This window comes from Archocentrus centrarchus, chromosome 21 (assembly GCF_007364275.1).
Source record: "Archocentrus centrarchus isolate MPI-CPG fArcCen1 chromosome 21, fArcCen1, whole genome shotgun sequence".
Taxonomy (NCBI): domain Eukaryota; kingdom Metazoa; phylum Chordata; class Actinopteri; order Cichliformes; family Cichlidae; genus Archocentrus; species Archocentrus centrarchus.
This window is the reverse complement of record NC_044366.1, coordinates 4,151,551-4,171,736: the sequence shown is the minus strand read 5'-3', so window position 1 is coordinate 4,171,736 and position 20,186 is coordinate 4,151,551. Positions and strand designations below refer to the sequence as shown.

General features: G+C 44.4%; 1 protein-coding gene across 1 annotated transcript in view; it reads right to left on the bottom strand.

Moving 5' to 3' along the window:
• hecw2a (HECT, C2 and WW domain containing E3 ubiquitin protein ligase 2a) overlaps positions 1-20,186 on the bottom strand; it is a 53,576-nt gene that overhangs the window by 20,552 nt on the left and 12,838 nt on the right. The window contains exons 3-20 of the mRNA XM_030758074.1: positions 16,713-16,820; positions 16,419-16,513; positions 14,245-14,311; positions 13,645-13,814; positions 13,328-13,467; positions 13,123-13,223; positions 12,172-13,034; positions 9,395-9,695; positions 9,177-9,269; positions 6,588-6,738; positions 3,970-4,076; positions 3,519-3,643; positions 2,450-2,635; positions 2,229-2,363; positions 1,070-1,172; positions 886-982; positions 613-696; positions 174-256 (exon numbers count right to left, since the gene is read on the bottom strand). Of these exons, the coding sequence (XP_030613934.1) occupies positions 174-256; positions 613-696; positions 886-982; positions 1,070-1,172; positions 2,229-2,363; positions 2,450-2,635; positions 3,519-3,643; positions 3,970-4,076; positions 6,588-6,738; positions 9,177-9,269; positions 9,395-9,695; positions 12,172-13,034; positions 13,123-13,223; positions 13,328-13,467; positions 13,645-13,814; positions 14,245-14,311; positions 16,419-16,513; positions 16,713-16,820 (3,009 nt within the window). The remainder of the gene's footprint in view (positions 1-173; positions 257-612; positions 697-885; positions 983-1,069; positions 1,173-2,228; positions 2,364-2,449; positions 2,636-3,518; positions 3,644-3,969; positions 4,077-6,587; positions 6,739-9,176; positions 9,270-9,394; positions 9,696-12,171; positions 13,035-13,122; positions 13,224-13,327; positions 13,468-13,644; positions 13,815-14,244; positions 14,312-16,418; positions 16,514-16,712; positions 16,821-20,186) is intronic.

Sequence of the window (20,186 nt, the reverse complement as noted above, 5' to 3'; positions counted from 1 at the left end):
TGTGTGACCATGCGTGTAAAAAATAAACTCTGATTTGAGTTAAGCCATTACACCTATGTGACACAGGTATATGATACCCACTTACAGTATACCCAAACCTTTTAAGTTGACAGTTTTTACAGTAAAAAAGGGGAAATTTAATAAATGTTGCTCCGACACAGACAGAGACTTACCGGGGGAGCTCTGTGGAGAGGAGAGGCAGTAACCTGGGTGGAGTAATGGCGGTACATATGACATCACCTCCTCCTCAAATAAGCTGAAGCAGGGGGTGGGGGGCACAAACACACACACACACACACACACGCACACGCACACACACACACACACACACACACACACACACACACACACACACACACACACAGAGGTAAGAGTGACTGCAATACTGGATGCTTATATAAACAGAAAATAAGGCTGGCTGAAAAGCCAGTGACTTAACATGAGTCAGCAGGTAATCATTACTGTAAATGCTACTTATAGGTCATATTACCATGTGTGATGGCAGATGGCAATGATTCAAAAGGTGACATAAGGTACCAATTTGTAATATTTCCTAACTGGTGATCATTTTGACCGGCAGTCTCTGTCCTCACACACACCTGCAGGACTCACCTCAGCAGCATGACGAGGTCGGCGTCGCTGGAAAGGCGAGCCAACCCGTTGACTCCCTCACTGCGAATAAACTGCACCTTCTCCCTGCAAACACACACACACACACACACACACACACACACACACACACACACACACACACACACACACACACACATCAGGGGGCTAAACAGACACAGTCCATCAGGATTAAAGGTTGAATGTGTTCAGTTTGACTGATGGTGATAACGGAGGTGTTGGAGGCCGGACAGAGAGAGCGACAGAGATGCATACTTGAGCGAGTGGTTCCTGGCGAGCTCAGGCTGCCTTTCCTGCAGGATCTCAAATATATTGGGTTGCCGTAGAAACGCCACTATCTTGTCATTGTAGGCTGGAAGGAGAAAAGGAGAGAATAAGTGTGTGTGTTTTCACTTTATTCCTGTATCCACACGTGAAAGTCTGAGTCTGCCCGACTCACCTACAGGCACCACGTCATGGTACTGACTCCGACTGGAGCCGCTGAAGGTGCTGGAGGGGCGGGGCAGGACAGGTGGGTTGGTTTGGCGAGAGTCATCCACCACCTGTGACAACAGGAAGCACTACAGTTCAGGTCGCATCCTAGTTCTGGCACCGACCCACCAGTCGGTCCAGCTCAGCCTCTGGACTCTGGGTGGCCTCTGCGCCTTCATGCATGCGCTCACCAATTCTCACCATTTTCTAAAGGATACCACGAAGTGATATTTACACCTAACACAAAATGTCTTCAGGTGCACAAAAAACAAAGTGCACAGACAATAATCTAGACCTGGTGCGTTGATGCTGGAGAGCTTTGAGTGTCTCAATACTGTTTGAAAAGAGGACATAAACTGCAAACATGAGTTCGCCCCCTAAAATTAATCATTTTGGACCCTTGACATCCTTCACATGTTGAATTCCAGATGCTTCCATAAGGGTGGAGGTTGAGTCTCCCCACAGGTAGCACTAATAGATAGATACTGTCATTTATCATATCTTTTTTAATCAAAGCCAGGAAGTCATCATGTCTATTTAATATTATCTTCGGCTCAGTCAGTGAGTCTGCTGTCATTACAAAGAAACTCACTGGCAGACTCTCCTTTGATTAGCTACCTTACTTTGATGAATTACTGCAAGCAACAGATCACATCTCTGTCAGTATGCCGGCTCTCAAACTGACCTCCAACTACTTTCAACACAGTTCTTCCTTGTTCAAGCGAAAAGTCCAAAAATGTTGCCCTCTTTCTCCTTTTTACATTTACCAAGCCATCCTGTGGGTCAGATTTGAGGCCCCAGAGCCTTATGTTTTACACGCCAGCTAAAGAATGTGACACAGCTGGACACATCTGTCTCAGTTCTAAAAGGGGGATGAAAGGAGATCATCTGATCACTGAGGCTTTCTCGCTAATAGTGTGCATTACCATATAAAGCACTTTGAGATGACTGTTGTCTGTTCTATAGCTACATTAAAGCAGTGTGAATGTATCTGAGCAGCTCTCATCCTTCATGGCTCCCACACAGGGGGTGCCCTCCATCCTTCCTTCAAACTGGGCTCTGTAAACATGCAAACCCTGAACTGACTCCAGGGGATGAGTGCTCTGTAGTGACGGTGAGTCTCTCACCTCCCCGGCGCTGTGGCTGCGCTGGCGGCTCAGATGCTGGCGGTGGGCCAGCAGCCCGGTGGAGCGAGAACTCTGGAGGGGCAGCCGGGGGTCGATGAAGGTCGTGGAGCGACAGTTGTGATCCACGAAGAAGGGCTGAGGATTGAGATGCACATGAACTCATCAGAAAGCTTCACACGCAGAGCAGTGAGAATGAAAATGGGACTCGTGACGTGACAGACCTTCCCAGTGTGGTCATGCTTCATCTCCCAGCCCCGGGGGAGCTCCAGCTGCTTATTGGAGAACATGTTGAGGAAGGTGACGAGGTCGCGGTTGTGCTGGTAGCGCTCAAAGTAATGAGCGTCTCGACGCACCTTGCTGATCATGTGCTTCAGACAGGTGTTGCTCGTAAACATGCGGTAGGCACTCTGAGGTGAGGTCATCAGAAAGAGACAGCAGTGAGATGGTGTTAGTTTCTTTCTTTATCTGAGACATCCTGTTAATCAGTGTTTTTCTTATGTGATTAGTTTAAGATCAGTACGGCACACTAGTAACAGATGTTAGCACCATGGCGTTCTCTAACTCCAGCAGCTCTAGCAGCATTATGGAGATGTTTTTCTCAGAGGATCCCTGTTATAAACTTAGCACAGAAAGGAAGGAAATTTGTGTTTGGTTGATTATTTCTTTGCTGTAATGATGCTCCTTGGCAATAAACCTTAAACATTGGGAAAGCCTGTTTATTTCCCCTTACATGGAGCCACTTTTCTAAGGAAAATGCATTTGTGGGTTGAGCAGCAGAGTTGAGTATGTGGGCTGCACCCACAAAAAAACCTGCCAACCTGTTTGGAGGTTCTGGTACCCCAGGTGCTGACAATCAGGCTCATCACTGGAAGCAATCTCAATGCAGAGAGATATCTCTGTATCTCCACATATCCCATATCTCTGCAGTCTGGGACCAAACTGTGGCCCAGACACGTGTGTACGTACTTTTGAGATTTTTGTGTTTTTTTCAAGGAACGAGCCCATTTCTTAAAATACTGGGCTTTGCTTTTATTGTATTTTATCCCTTCTAATCATTTCATTGTGATGTTTGCACAGAACTGTGACTAACAAACCTAATATCAAATCTGTCTGGATGGCCGGGTGAAGCGAGGGATCAATGTGTTCTTTTCTAATTAGTATAACATGATTATAAGGTGACATCTACTAGATTCTGAAACTAGGCTAGTTAAGCATGTGGCTAAAGCACAGCCTAAGTGGTGGATGTTAAGGGGTTAAAACAGGTCTTTTCTGCAGGCACGCTGAACTGACAGGGTTTGAATGCAGCACGGTGAAGAAGTCGGGGCTGCACAGGAACTTGGCGCTGGGCGACTGGAGCAGCAGGGAGAGACGCGAGCGGCCGCTGGAGTGAGAGACGGCGCTTTCTCGTCGATATTCTGCAACAGAAACAACGTGCAGTCAGAGCCTGAACTGAACCTCAGCAGCTTAGGTCACGAAAACATGTTATAACACCACGTGCTGCGTTTACAGACAGGTAAAAAAACACATATCTACAGTTCTGCATATAAAAAAAATAAATGCTGCTATTCTCACATCTCTGCAGATAAAGTAACAGTATCATGGCTTACAGTAGTACTTCTAAGGATGACTCATCTTTGAGAGGTGACTCATTTAATTGGATAAATGTCCCCTCTCAAAACGAGCACTGAGCTCTGGTGAACGAAACCTTTAATTACTGCATTTGTCTGCAAGAGAAACTTGCCAGAAATGGAGTGCGGCATCAGTTCGCTTTCCGGTTCAGGAAGCAGGTCGACGGAGCTTTCCTCTGACCGATCGCTGTTGGTGATGGTCCTCCTGATGCTCTGATATCTGTCATCAAACAGCGACATTAGTGTTTCAGCGGCTCCCAAAGAATACAACAACTTTCTAAAGGAATCAGAGAAACTGAAACAAATATAAGCTGCCTCCTTCTGAAAGAAACCTGTTTCATTTAGAGGTACGTTAGCTCAAAAGCAGATAGATTAAAGAGATAAAACAAAAAATCAAAGCGATATCTGCAGGTGATGTCTCATTGCCCCCCCGCTGTCTGTTCAAAGCCATTATTGATGGGAACTTTTGGGTTAATTACCTGTGGAATACAAGACACTTTCCACCCGAAGTACCTGAAAGTTTTAGTTCCAACTAAAATGCTCCTGCAGACCAACGATTGTCTTTTTTTTAAACTGGGGTTGAAGATATGGTAAATCGGTCTTTTGATGTATGTAATAAAACAGCGCGTTACGTTGGTGTGTGATTATACAACAAACTCTCTCACCATCGTCGATCCTGGAACATCAAAGTGTGGAGGAGATTCAGGTTCTGTTGGCACTGATTGTGATTGGGAGCACAGGAACAGCTTTTATGGAGAATAACCATGAGATGACGTTTGGCTGTTATCCACAAGGATTTTTTGGGATCCAAGGTGTTGCATCACGTCCCACCACTGGACACTTGATGGGCGTGCCTTGATGGGATTGTCACAATAAATGACTGACAGATGTGCTCACTCTCCTACAGCCGCCTACAACTGTGCAAACTTCCAGCTGCACCTAGGTGGATGAATGTTTCAGGTGGGTCTCCTGCTACCTCCAAGCTAAACAGACCAAAACGTTGGTCGTCTGGAAATGTTTTTTTAAATTATACAAATATGTTTCTGAAAATATCTGGATCTTTCTTATTTTAGTGATTAAAAACATCTGCAGGGATCTCTAGAGGCAGACAGCTGTGCTTGGACACCCATGATTTGGATAAAGTAGCTCCAATGAGTGTCCAGGCTGGGTGGAGCAGGTAACCCTCTAATGGGCTTCCCACCTTATCACCAGAGGTGGCAAAAATACAGACATTCTGTACTTAAGTAGAATTACAAGCACTTGTGTTAAAAAATACTTTACTTAAGTTAAAAAAGAAAGTACAGGCTCTGAAATGTACTCAAAGTAAGAAAGTAAAAGTATCAGGTTGTATAAATGTTGGATTCAGTGAATGAATCTCAGCATCAGCAGCTTTGATTCAAACTCATCTCTGCTGCACTGATGTAACCTGTAACTCTGACCATGAACACAGCCTCTGTGCACCAACTTTACTGTAAATACAGTACAGCAAACTGACCTGTTTATCACACACTACACTACAGTATTTTCATACAATCTTTGAATTACACAAAGGTAGCATTTCTCAGTCCTTACCTTTAAATCTAACCTCTCTTCTTCCTCTCCTGTCCTCTTTCTTACATCTTTCTCCATCTCTGAGTGAACTTCTCTCTCTTTTCTCTCCCTGGAAATACAGCAGCTCTGCTTTTAGCTAGCAGACACACTGTGTGACAAACTGCACACACTTTGTGTGTTTGCTGCTATTTGTTGAGCATTTAGAAACATTGCATTTAAAATTACCCGCCACATGTTATTGCCTTTTATTTTTGCTCCTCTTCAGTAGCGCTAGCTAAGAAGTACCGCGAGCACAACTTGCAGACATCTGCGGTCCGCTGTAACCCCTGATTAAAACGCTATGAATGATACATAAATTATACGGTTTTGCCTCTTTAATCTCTTTGTATGCGATAAGCCCCTGTGATGGAGGATCCGCCAGTACGACTGTCTCATGTGTTATTGTTCCTTCATTTAGGCTCAGATTGTTTGATGGCGCGCTGACCGGAAATGAACATTTCTCTCGGACGTGTTAAACCTAAAGTTAAAAAGTCTGTATTGAAAATGTAAGAAGCAGAAAGCACAGATATTTGTGTAAAAATGTAGTGAGTAAAAGTAAAAAGTAGTCAGAAAAATAAATAATCAAGTACAGTACAGATACCTGAAAAATCTACTTAAGTATGGTAATGAAGTACTTGTACTTCGTTACTTCCCACCTCTGATAATCACACGTCAATCAATGGTATCCTTCGCTCTCATTGGTAGTCGCTTCTATCACTCACCTCAAAATTAAGAAAAGGTTAACTCAGGACCCGCCCACTTTGCTCTGCCAGCTTATTTTGCCCATCACAGAGTGGCTGTATGTCATTGGTTTTCTGTGTCGGTCGCATTAGACCTCAACCGCTTGCAAATAAAGGGCGGCCAGCTTCAAGCTCGGTCACTCAATCGGTGCTGCCAGAAGGGATCACTCGGTCGGTCCTAATGTTACAACCAATCATAACCACTACAAGTTCCTACTCCAAAGTTCTTGAACTTTGAGGAAGTCCTGCCCCTGAGCAGGAAGTTTTTGGGGATAAATTATTTTCTTTAGTAATTTAACCTAGACCATGGTCCTCCACAAGTTCCTAGTCCTCCAAACATGGTCTCAGTAGCCTATACAGTACATCCACACAGCAGTGCCCACTCTCCTTTCAAAGCCCACCTGCGGTTCAGCTGCTCCATCTGTTGAATGGAGTTGGAGCGAGTCAGGCCCTGCGGGGCAGGAGGTCCGGTGGGCCGCTGCCATGTGGTGGTCCTGTTGACGTGGTCCACAAAGAAAATCCTCCCGTGGCTGTCGATCCGAGCCTCCCAGTCTGAGAGGCAGTTAAAAGTGGAGATAAAGCTGGTGTTTAATGGCTTGAAGACACGTAGCTGCTGAAAGTAACAGCAGAAGCTTGTAAAGTAACACACTTTCATTTTTAACGTGAAATCAGAAAGTGAATAAATTTTGTTACAGGAATCTCAGCATCCATGGTCCATGAGTCAGAGCTCTGTAGAGCCGAGTATTCCTTTCACTTTAACTAGTAGTGACTTTATGGATTTCTTTACAAATAAAATTTTAGACATTAGAGAAAAAAATTATTCATAACCATCTCAAAGATTTATCTTCATGTTCGGCGGCTTTCAGCACTGCTGGTATTTGTTTAGACTCTTTGGCTCCAGATGATCTTTCAGAGTTAACTTCAATAGTTACTTCCTCCAAACCAGCAACATGTTTGTTAGATCCCATTCCTACTAGACTGTTCAAAGAAGTCTTTCCAATTATTGATGCTTCAATCTTAAAAAAGATCAATCAGTCTTTATTAGTTGGCTGTGTACCACAGGCCTTCGAGGTGGCTGTAATTAAACCTCTACTTAAAGAGCCATCACTGACCCAGCTGTCTTAGCTAATTATAGGCCAATCTCCAACCTTCCTTTTCTCTCAAAGACTCTTGAAAGAGTAGTTGTAAAACAGCTAACTGATCATCTGCAGAGGAACGGTTTATTTGAAGAGTTTCAGTCAGGTTTTAGAATTCATCACAGTACAGAAACAGCATTAGTGAAGGTTACAAATGATCTTCTTAGAGCCTCTGACAGTGGACTCATCTCTGTTCTTGTCTTGTTGGACCTCAGTGCAGCTTTTGATACTGTTGACCATAACATTTTATTACAGAGATTAGAGCTTGCTATAGGTATTAAAGGTACTGCACTGCAGTGGTTTGAATCATATTTATCTCATAGACTCCAATTTGTCCATATAAATGGGGAGTCTTCTTCACACACTAAGGTTAATTATGGAGTTCCACAGGGTTCTGTGCTAGGACCAATTCTATTTACATTGTACATGCTTCCCTTAGGCAGTATTATTAGAAAGCGTTGCATCAATTTTCATTATTATACAGATGATACTCAGCTTTACCTATCAATGAAGCCAGATGACACACATCAATTAGTTAAACTGCAGGAATGTCTTAAAGACATTAAGGCCTGGATGACCTCTAATTTCCTGCTTCTAAATTCAGATCAAACTGAAATTCTTGTTCTCGGCCCCACAAATCTTAGAAACATGGTGTCAAACCAGATACTTACTCTGGATGGCATTACTTTGGCCTCCAGTAACACTGTGAGAAATCTTGGAGCCATTTTTGACTAGGATATGTACATATTTCTAAAATTAGAAACATCCTTTCTCAGAGTGATGCTGAAAAGCTAATTCATGCATTTATTACTTCTAGGCTGGATTATTGTAATTCATTATTATCAGGCTGTCCTAAAAGCTCCCTGAAAAGCCTTCAGCTGATCCAAAATGCTGCAGCTAGAGTACTGACAGGGACTAGAAAGAGAGAGCAGATTTCTCCCATATTGGCTTCTCTTCATTGGCTCCCTGTTAAATCTAGAATAGAATTTAAAATCCTTCTCCTCACCTACAAGGTCTTGAATAATCAGGCCTCATCTTATCTCAAAGACCTCATAGTCCCATATCACCCCAACAGAGCACTTCACTCTCAGCCTGCTGGCTTACTTGTGGTTCCTAGGATACTTAAGAGTAGAATGGGAGGCAGAGCCTTCAGCTTTCAGGCGCCTCTTCTGTGGAACCAGCTTCCAGCTTGGATTCGGGAGACAGACACCCTCTCTATTTTTAAGATTAGGCTTAAAACTTTCCTTTATGATCAAGCTTATAGTTAGGGCTGGATCAGGTGACCCTGAACCATCCCTTAGTAATGCTGCTATAGGCCTAGGCTGCTGGGGGGGTTCCCATGATGCACTGTTTCTTTTCATTTACCTTATTTACTTTGTTTATACTCCACTCTGCACTTAATCATTAATTGTTTTAATCTCTGGCTCTCTTCCACAGCATGTTTTTTTTTTTTCTCTCACCTCAGCCCCAACCAGTCTCAGCAGATGACCCCCCCTCCCTGAGCCTGGTTCTGCTGGAGGTTTCTTCCTGTTAAAAGGGAGTTTTTCCTTCCCACTGTCACCAAGTGCTGCTCATAGGGGGTCATTTTGACTGTTGGGTTTTCTCTGTATTATTGTAGGGTCTTTACCCACAATACAAAGCGCCTTGAGGCGACTGTTTGTTGTGATTTGGCGCTATATAAATAAAATTGAATTGAATTGAACTGAATTGAATCCATGGTGTGATTCTGTGGTTGCCCGGCTGCCTCAGTGCAACACATATGAATGACAGATGTGGACATACTACAGTCATATGAACACAAAGACACGCTGCCACACACAATACAGTACAGGGCATGCAGACACACACACTCACTGGGAGGCAGAGGCTCGTCCACACGTTGGTATCGGTGGATGTCGTGACGCACAGAAGGAAGTGAACGCACAGGATGTCCATTAACGTGGGCACCTGAGCACAGGAAGCACACAACAGACAGAAGGAATTTTGTTTCAACTCAGGATGAAAATGTTATGGGCTGTAATGTCCAACCAAAACTGTGCTGACCGACTTGAGATATGCATAAACAGGACTACCTTCCTCTCCTTCTGTTTCTGTGGTAACTTGTTCTGAATCCGCAGACCCCGCCTCCTCACACGGCTTTGTCTCTCCTTCCTGTTGTTCAGCCACGCCCCCTGCAGCCTGCAGGCTCAGCCTCCTCACGCCGATCTCCTCCACCTCCACCTCTCGCTCGCTGGGCAGTGACGGCGGTGCTTCGGCTTCAGTGACAGCAGCTTGCCCACCCCCTTCGTCATCTACAGCTTGACAGATAGGCGGGACGCCGGAGTCTATGTCTCCCCCTGGATCTATGGCGGTCTCTGCTCCCTCCTCCGCTTCCTACAAAATATAAGAATTTAAAAAGATGGCAAAATAATCACAAAACAACTCAGTCAAGCATAAACAGATATGAAAGGAATCCACTGTCAGCTCATGGCACGAGGCAGAGCTGGCTCCATCACCAGGGCAACACAAGTTTGACTTCATGCAAATATGTGTCGGCGCGTAGGCGTCGCATCTCAAAAGAAACAATCATGTAAGACTTGTGATAAAAATTCAGTGGAAAATGGAAACAGATCCCCGGTTCCCACTCACGCTCTGTTCTCAGGACATCACTACAGGAACAAAACAAGCCAGACAAAAAGCATCATCTCCGACTATGAGACTGTGTACATGCACAGTCTCACAGAGAAACTGTTCTACAGAGCAAATAACTGCATCGGGATACATTCATATCATCCATATATTCATAGTCTGAAGTGCTTTTGTGAAGCCCCAACATGAGCATTTTCTCTGCCACCATCTGAGAAGCCGAGAACACTGTGACTGATGAACCACATGGAAAAGTGTACGCTGCTTAATCCTCTTATTTGATACTAAATAAGACCATAATTTACAAATTGAACATCGTGTTGTATTCAATACAACTTTAAACTAGAGACTGAGACCATAAACGCATTAATGTGTTTACTTGGTTACAGTTCAAGGCAGCCAAAGGGTCATCTTCCCATACGCTTCAATACAAACTGACTTCTTTTTGAAACCGGACGAGTCGCCCCCTGGTGGACACTGCAAAGAATGGAGGTTTAAGGCGCTTCTTCATTTGCTTAATTTTTCAGACCCAGAAGTTACTTCTACTGTTTATATACAGACGAACTTTAGTCACACTAAAGGATTAAAATATTTTGCACACTTACTAGTTGTCTATTCTAAAAGATGGTGTGGGAGGGTTAAAAACTGCAGTTCCTTTAATAGCCACTTGAGGCTGGCTCCAAAAGTGAGTCAGTCCCCACAGACCCACGTGTTAAAATGTCCAGCTTTACAGCAGAAACAATTAAATGCACTAAAATGGCCTTTTGGAGCCGTTTCAGTGTAATTATCTGACAAATAATACGGCTTTCTGTGCATTTAATTGTGCTCAAAATGCTTTTAGTAAGTAAAAGCCAGATGACACACATCAATTAATTAAACTGCAGGAATGTCTTAAAGACATTAAGGCCTGGATGACCTCTAATTTCCTGCTTCTAAATTCAGATAAAACTGAAGTTCTTGTACTCGGCCCCACAAATCTTAGAAACATGGTGTCTAACCAGATACTTACTCTGGATGGCATTACTTTGGCCTCCAGTAACACTGTGAGAAATCTTGGAGTCATTTTTGACCAGGATATGTCCTTCAATGCACATATTAAACAAATATGTAGGACCGCTTTTTTGCATTTGCGCAATATTTATAAAATTAGAAACATCCTTTCTCAGAGTGATGCTGAAAAGCTCATTCATGCATTTATTACTTCTAGGCTGGATTATTGTAATTCATTATTATCAGGCTGTCCTAAAAGCTTCCTGAAAAGCCTTCAGCTGATCCAAAATGCTGTAGCTAGAGTACTGACAGGGACTAGAAAGAGAGAGCAGATTTCTCCCATATTGGCTTCTCTTCATTGGCTCCCTGTTAAATCTAGAATAGAATTTAAAATTCTTCTCCTCACATACAAGGTCTTGAATAATCAGGCACCATCTTATCTCAAAGACCTCATAGTACCGTATCACCCCAACAGAGCACTTCGCTCTCAGACTGCTGGCTTACTTGTGGTTCCTCGGATACTTAAGAGTAGAATGGGAGGCAGAGCCTTCAGCTTTCAGGCGCCTCTTCTGTGGAACCAGCTTCCAGCTTGGATTCGGGAGACAGACACCCTCTCTATTTTTAAGATTAGGCTTAAAACTTTCCTTTATGATAAAGCTTATAGTTAGGGCTGGATCAGGTGACCCTGATCCATCCCTTAGTTATGCTGCTATAGGCCTAGTCTGCTGGGGGGTTCACATAATGCACTGTTTCTCATTCACCTTATTTACTTTGTTTATACTCCACTCTGCATTTAATCATTAATTGATATTAATCTCTGGCTCTCTTCCACAGCATGTCTTTCTCTCCCCTCAGCCCAACCGGTCGCAGCAGATGACTGCCCCTCCCTGAGCCTGGTTCTGATGGAGGTTTCTTCCTGTTAAAAGGGAGTTTTTCCTTTCCACTGTCACCAAGTGCTTGCTCATAGGGGGTCGTTTTGACTGTTGGGTTTTCTCTGTATTATTGTAGGGTCTTTACCCACAATACAAAGCGCCTTGAGGCGACAGTTTGTTGTGATTTGGCGCTATATAAATAAAATTGAATTGAATTGAATTGAATTAAATTCGAGCAGTTAGTTTCCATAGTTGCAGTAAACTGAAAAACAACATAATGATGCACAATTATAAGCCAGAAATTTCAATAATCATTAGTCCCCCAAATGTACGAGTATACTGTTTTCTTCCCGTGAACTCACCACAGCGGTGGTCAATGTGATTGGACAGCTCTCTGAAGACGAGAAGACCGTCTGCGGGGCTGTTGCCATTGAGCAGGTATCAATCTCTGATACAGGCTCCTCGCCAGCCACCCTTCCTTGCTCAGAAATGTCTCCACTTTCTGGCAAAGCATCATGGGATGCAGTCTCTGTGAATGGAACCTCGTTCACTTCAAGGAAAACGTCCTGTTCCAAAATGTCCTCTAAGTCCAGGCCACCAGCAGCCTCTAGGGCCGCCTCGCCTTCAGGAGGTGCGTCTTCTACCTTAGCACCTGCACCCATTGGTCCCGCCTCTAACACCGACACCCCCAGCTGCTCAGGCTCCTGTTCCTGCACCTCGGGAAACGGGTCGTCTTCATTGGGTCCGCGAGCATCCGGAGGCTCTCCGTTCATTAGCAGAGGTGACAGCGGTACTGGAGTGATGTCATTGGCTCCTGATCTTTCTTCGTCCTCGTCTGAATCGATGTGCAGCATGGCGCTCAACCTTGTGTGTGTGGGGAAACTAGAGCGCAGTTTAGGCGAGGCAGCACCCAGGGGTCTTTCACCGGGTTTTTTAGGGGCCTCAATAGCATCCAGACCCTCACTGAATGATCCCTGGAGCATTTCATGACCTGAAACACTTTCAGGTTCCACAAATCTGCCCTCTGCTCCAATGAGAGGCAGCTCCTTTTCCAGACAGGCTGTGGCGCCACCTTCCCCCATGCCCTGGGAGCCCTGGGAGCCTGTAGGAGAGGGGCCTGCTGAGACCATGCCTGGAAGGTGATGGGGCAGGTCCTCATCATCAGAAGGAGTTCCTGGAGCTCCATTCAAGGATGAAACACCGATGATGGAGTCAGGAGAGGCACCTACAGCCAGCAGAACATGTTTGAGAAAACAAATTCCAGGAAAATGTGAAGTCATGAATATTTAAACACAGCTGAGAGGCACATTTACCATCCGGCCCTGTCGAGGTGAGCTCAACTTTGAACTGCAGCTGTCCGCTAACATGTTCAGTGGGCAAGCGTCGACACAGGGAGAAACTGATAGGCTGGACTCTGCACAGTCAAACAAAGAAAAACCACTGCACACACAGCTACAGCGTACATGCAGGTCTGTCAGTGAGCTCCTGCCTGCCCGTGTCTGCATCTTTTCCACCTACCCCGGTATTTTTTCAATGAGCCGCTGCACGGGGATCGTAAGCTGACCAAGGAAGCGTTTGATGATCGGCCGGCTTTTGGCAAACTTGTCCTTCACCTCGATGTAGAGGATGTCCGTCATCAGGGCCACGAATGTGTATTTCTGCAGAGAGGTAAAAGCATCCACACGCACACAAGGAAGAGGGAAGCGCAGCATGGGTTTGATGGCAGAAGTATTTCAAAAACCCTTCTGAGTGCAGATGCTTTTGCATCTCTTTACTCCACTGTAGTGTAGAGCAACATATAAATAAAATGTATGAAAACGTGGAAATGACATCACCTCTCCGTGCCACACGGGGTTGGTGGTGTTAGCAATGATGGCCGATCGGCGTTCCTGCCCGTGATGGCTAAAGACAGGGAAAACACTCCTCTTCCCTGGGTGGATGGACATCTTCAGGTACGGGTCAGGATTAAAAAACATGCCCTTCTTCAAGCCAGTGGCGCGCAGATCTGCAACAAAACAGCTGTTGTGAGCAGAGAGCTGAATATGTGATGTTCTTTCTCCCCTGCTTCTAATTTAATTACCGGTGCACAGCCTGACCTGCAAATGCATCATGGCTAACAAGGGCGAGTGGTCTGGGTGAGTGAGGTGGACATCCCATTCTTGTAAACTCATTAAACTAAACCTGATATCATCAGCGGGAAACTGATCAAATCTTCAGACTCTCTCTGGTGGGGAAAAAAAAAACCTTTGAATACCGAGGCCTCTATGTTTACTCGAGTTTACTCTCGTCTTTCCCAAAGGGACCGTAAGACACAGATGAAGATAAGCTGGATCAGTCAGTTAAAATCCAAACGTCTGCTCTGGGATTTATGGAGTGGCTCTTCCAGATTTGCAAAAGATTTGAAAACAGGCATTTAGCTAAACTGCTACACTCACCCGTCAAAGTGAAGCTGATCAGTTTTCGAGGATGCTCGACTCCGACCTGCTCGGCCAGCCCTTCCACCTGAGAGACAAGAAACCACATCACACTCTCGAAGCTCCGGGGAGAATAAAACACAGAGCAAATTTATAACACACACGTGTTCAACTTAACTGTATTCACATAAGTGTAAATTCTAATAGAGGAGGCAACTTTGAAGGTTGAGGGGATAAATTATAACTGAAAGTAGAGAACGGCGCATCAGCGAGGAGCCAAAGCTCAACATTTATGTGGGACTGATTATAGTCATATACGACCAATATTGGGTCGTCAATCAACTGAAAAGCATGAAACATGGCAAACAAACCACCGCAAGGCTCCGTTATTGAGACTGATGAACAGCAGGATTGTTTCAGGCAGACTGTAAATCAACAAGGCAGCCTAATGTCTGACAGCTCAACTAACAGAAACTTGAGATAAATGGCTTCAAAATCAGTCCTGCATATTGATGGATCCAAAACCACTCATATCTACAATGTCAGGAAACTGGAGAAGTTCCACGACTCAAACCATCAAAAATAAATTAACACCTGATTTTAATTCCCCCTTCAAAAGGTGCCTCCTTGTGTATCTCTGGACCACTTCCAGCCTTGCAGCTACCTTTAGATAATTTCCTGGAAGTCCATTCTGGCCGTTTCCACCTGAGCATCGGGGATTCTCGACTAGTGTGTCAAAACTACAATTCTTCAACTCGGAATTCGTTTTCAAAAGAGGAAGAAGTTACAAGAAACCACGTCTAGCAAGAAGGGTGGGGTTTCTATGGAAGCTTGTTTTCGCCACTAAAAAAAAAAAAAAAAAAATTGCCATCCGAAACTCAAAATTTTGAGTTACCAAGTCGAAATTTCGAGTTGTGTATCTCTAATTTTCCCATTAATAACTTGAAATTTCGACTTAGTGCTGCCAATCAGGAAGCACTGTGACAGTACACCATCTCCTCATTAACCCGAAGCAGGAAGCTGAAGGTATCAGCTGTCCAACAGATCGACATGAAAACACTGACTCCTCACCTTTTATGCAGCTGTTTTTTGCTAGAAGGCATTTTAACTTCTGACGGTCAAAAAGATGATGACAATTTGTTCACGTTTCCTAGAAACTGCTAGCTCACCGATGCTATCGCTACCCCATTTTGAGTGCGTATGCATTGGTGTCATCTGCTTCCGGGTAACAAGGAAATGACCTCTTTCTCGGAGCTTCCTGATTGGCAGCGCTAAGTCGAAATTTATTAACGCAAAACTTTGAGATACGTAACTCGAATTTTCCAGAAAACAACTCAAACCTTTGAGTTACGGAATGGGTATTTTTTTATTTTACTGACGGAAACAAGCTTCCATAGGTTTCTGTTGTTACTGTTGCTGCATGTCTTTTGTCCTGTCTCTCTCCCCTCAGCCCCGACCGGTCGCGGCAGATGACCCCCCCTCCCTGAGCCTGGTTCTGCTGGAGGTTTCTTCCTGTTAAAAGGGAGTTTTTCCTTCCCACTGTTACCAAGTGCTGCTCATAGGGGGTCTTCTCATTGTTGGGTTTTCTCTTTACCTTGCAATTTAAAGCGCCTTGAGGTAACTGTTGTGTGACTTGGTGCTATATAAATAAAATCGAATTAAACTGAATTTCAGTGCACTGTGAGTGGTACATTTCACCACAGACCATGGTTCATGTCCTACTGACCCAACTTTCACATCTCCAACTCGGAGACTTGGAGAGCTGTTAACTGTGAATTCATCCCAGAGGCTAAGCATGTTAATGTGGAATTCTACTGGGGAGCTTTCTGGCAAAAGGACCTTCACTCACTACCTTTCCTGCTCACCAGCAACTTTGTCCCGTTACCCTAAATTAAAGCTGAGTTAAAGTTTAACACAGAGGGCGAGATTCAGCACAAGCACAACGGCTACAAACGGGAATTCCAGGAAAATGTTCAGAAATAGCAGAACCAGCCGGATGCAGTTCAGACATGTCCAAGGAGACGACCTTAAAGGGGAAGTTGCTGATATTTAAATCTGGAATGGTTCTTGATGTTTTTATGGTTGGAGTCATTATAGCAACAATCATAACCAGTTATCTCTGCCTCATTTTACCCATCATGCTCGAGACTACAAATCTCAGAGTGACTGAACAGTGATCTCGCTCCCTCACACACCAGGACTGCCGGGTTCTTCACAGTGATGCACGGGGTTGTGGCTCTCAGGGCTCCGCTCACTCCATGGTAGTACTTGAAACAGATCTTTGTCTCAGCTGTGGAGGAAGTATAAGAGTTACTGTTGTACTGTGAGTTACAGTCATTTAAATATGTCACACGCAAAGATCCTTAAAGCTCAGATACACCTCGAGATTCATCACCGGTGATCACTTAGACCTCACCTTATATATTTTTTAGCATATTTCAAAGAACTTGGTGACAAAGTGCAGAAATAGTTTTTAATAACCAACTTACGCTCCATAAAGTAGGGCCCAGGCTCCAGCCTCCACACTATCTGACCCTTCTGGGTGCCATTCACCCCTCTGTTCTTACAGTCCCACACATTGGATGGACTGGTTTCATCTGCAGGACAGTAAACGTGTTAGTTCATTCTTGGTTTAGACACATCAGGCAACATCTTGCACTGTTTATTTTTAGACCAAAGGATGCAAGTTAAATCAAATGGCATGCTCTGCATTGTGCTGCCGCAGTGCAAAACTGCAACCAGGCTGCATCTGTTCTGCCTTTCAGCGTCTTTAGGCTGCAGACTCTGTCTTCCAAAATACAAGTTTGCCTTTAATCAGTGAAATCCATTCCCAAAATAGCCTCCCTGCAACCTCCAACCAGAAGGACAAACTCCAAACTTCCTCTGAGTTAAAAACAGGGAGGGGGAATTCCGCTGTACGTAGCACTTTTGCACACAGATTAATGAAGCCCCAAACTCAGCTGACTGGTGGAGAGAGTCCAGTGGGGAGTGTGTGTGTGTGTGTGTGTGTGTGTGAGCGTGCCTGTGTGTTTGAAGGGGAGCCGAGGAGGGGACGGCGGGTAGCTTATCATTGAATGTCTGCTTAGTCAAGGAAAGTGGTAGCTCCTCTGGGGTATAAGACCCCGGAGCAGGTAATGAAGTCCTGGCGGCCTTATGATCAATAGGAAGTGACCTGACGCACCAGCAGGCACCAGCAGTTTACACCGTTTCCTCCTCCTGTGCAGTTTTCCCAACAAGGAAGGAAATGTCTGGAAAATGTAATCAGCTTATCCAGATGGGTTGAGTGTTAGAGGTCAACATGAATTAAACTGATCGCTTGGTAAACAAGTTAAAACAATCATGAAGTGGACTCTTTTATAGGAGCAATTTCACGCTGTCCAGAATTTACTGCCGTCTGTTGCACGGCAGGTTTGTCTGACCTTTCACAAGCCAAAGACACCCATTGTTTTCAGAAGCCCATTATTTCTAACTCAGTCCATCATGCTGATGAACAGCTCGCAGGCCGGAGGTTTCCCTGAACGTCACATTGTAATTATCTGGGGTAAAGAAAAGACAACGTTCATCACGTGCTTCAGTCAACAATGAAAAGGCAAATTTATGAATGTGGCAGAGATCTCTGTGTTTAATTTGGACAGAATATCTTGTTAGAAACAAGAAAGATGAATATTTATTTTAAAATAGAAAGTGAAACATCTCCAGGTGCTTTTTCAGCATTTAGCATTTCACAGAGCTCGACTGATGCTGGATTTTGGGCACAGATGCCAAACCCAACATATCAGGAGCAAAAGAATTTCTGATAGCAATATATCAGCTAATATTATTTAAACATATACTTTATATACCAAACAGCAACCTCTGGGGCTCAAAAATGAGTCAAATATTCTAGTCCCAAGAACTGCAGTTCCTCTAATGTCCACTTGAGGCTCCAGCAGTCAGTCAGTCAGTCCCCATAGACTCCCATGTTATAATGTGCAACTTTACAGCAGAAATAAAAATGTTTACAGCCTGATACAAGAATCAGGTCTCTATACAAAGTAATGACGACTGTGTAGGGGGTGAATTTATATATAACTCTTATTCATTAAACTGAATAAGAGCTTAAAGTTATGCAGAATAAGAAATGTGGCCGCTTGGACTGACATTTCAGTGCATGTCAGGTAACAAATCTACACTTACTGGCTGGGCTCTAGTACTTGTAATGGGACACGCAGACACACATGGACTTATTATTCCACAGAAACGTCCTTTTTCCAGCCACATCTTACAGTTTTCTGAGCTGAATAGTTCTCCTCGTGATGAATTAACTGACTCTCAAATGTAAAACTGGCTCTTCGTGCAAGGCCGAGGGAAGTAGGGGTGCTGCAGCACCCCCTGTGGCAAATGGCAGGCATTACAGCCAAATGCAAGAAAACAGATAAAGGTGTTAAAGGTCATAACTTTCAATTAAATACATGGTTATGGTCCACCATGACACAGAGGGGACTCACAGAGTTGACAATGATGAAAGGCCTCACAGGCATTTTGAACCCCGATGAGGAAATTTACCATCCAAACCTCCGAACACCAGTTTGGAGTATTTTTTTTTTTTGGCCACAGCGGCTTTTATTATCATAGTGGAGAGAGACAGGAAATGGGGGAAAGATACACGGGAAGACACGCAAGCAAATTGGCGACGGGCCGGGACGCGTACCCGTGCCCGTATGTGGTCGCCGGCTTCACCACTAAGCCACCCAGGCGCCCCAGTTTGGAGTATTTTATCCGTGCATCCAGAGGAAGGTAACGCTTTGGCTTATATGAGTATCACTGAGCAGTATTTTCACACTGCTACCTTCGCTACAAAAGGGCGCTTGACTGTTGTACACTGTGCAAATAAATAGTCACTGCGGAGCCTGCACTATAGAGCTATTACTTACTGCGCACACTCTGACAGTGAGAGCGCCACTGCCACCTACTGTAGTGGATGTGCAATTACACTTTATTCTAGTACGGCAAAAAAAAAAAAAAAAAAAAAAGCATGTTCCCCGGGGTCAGGGGGGGGGGGGGGGGGGGGGGGGGGCGCGCCCCACTATTTGAGAAGCACTGCATTAAAGACAGTCCACCACACTTCTTCAGAAATGAAAAAAAGAAATTACATTAAATCTGTTTTCAGTTACAGAAACTCAGAGGAAAGCTAGAATTTGGGTCTTTATTACATGAGCAAAACAGAGCCGAATTCGTAGATTCCCAGTCACCAATGTGCTGGTGGGACACTCTGACTCCTGTATTAGCTTTCACCATCGTGGACAGATCTGCGCGAGCCCGATAGCCTTCTTCAGCACTCAGGTCAACGTATTTCCTCCCTGTCAGATTCCCGTCTCTAAGCAGGATTGGCGGACATTATTGGAGACCACCCGTGCTTTGTGATGGTGTGTGTGTGTGTGTGTGTGTCGCTGTTACACATTGACTCAGCCTGCAGGCCTGTGTAAAGTCTCAGGAGCTAATGTTTCAGTATTGACTCGCTGTTGGAAACCCCTGTGCAACACTCTATACCAGGGTATCGACAGCTCCTGATAATAAAACACCGGGATCAGCGGAAAAGCTTCGAGGACAGGGAGGGTCAAGTCAGCTCCGGCTCTGGATGACTTCGAGCTGCCAACAGGGTGACTACAAAAAAAGAAAATCACTCAGCTGGTGTTTTTTCATACTGCTGATTCTGATCACACCCGTGTGAAGTGGGATGAAATCCTCCCTGCTGTGGTAAAAGTTAGGAGCGACCTCTGGAAACCAGTGGAAAAACAAAATTTAGCCATTCGTAAATCAAAATTTCAAGTTATTTTCTCAGAGGTCTGAGTTAGGCAGCTTTCAACTTACTAACTCAAACTTATGAGAAATCTACTTTCAAATTTGCAAGTTGTTAAGTCTAATTTCTTTTAGATAATAACCCAAAACTTTGACTTACGGATGGCTAAAAATGCTTTTTCAGT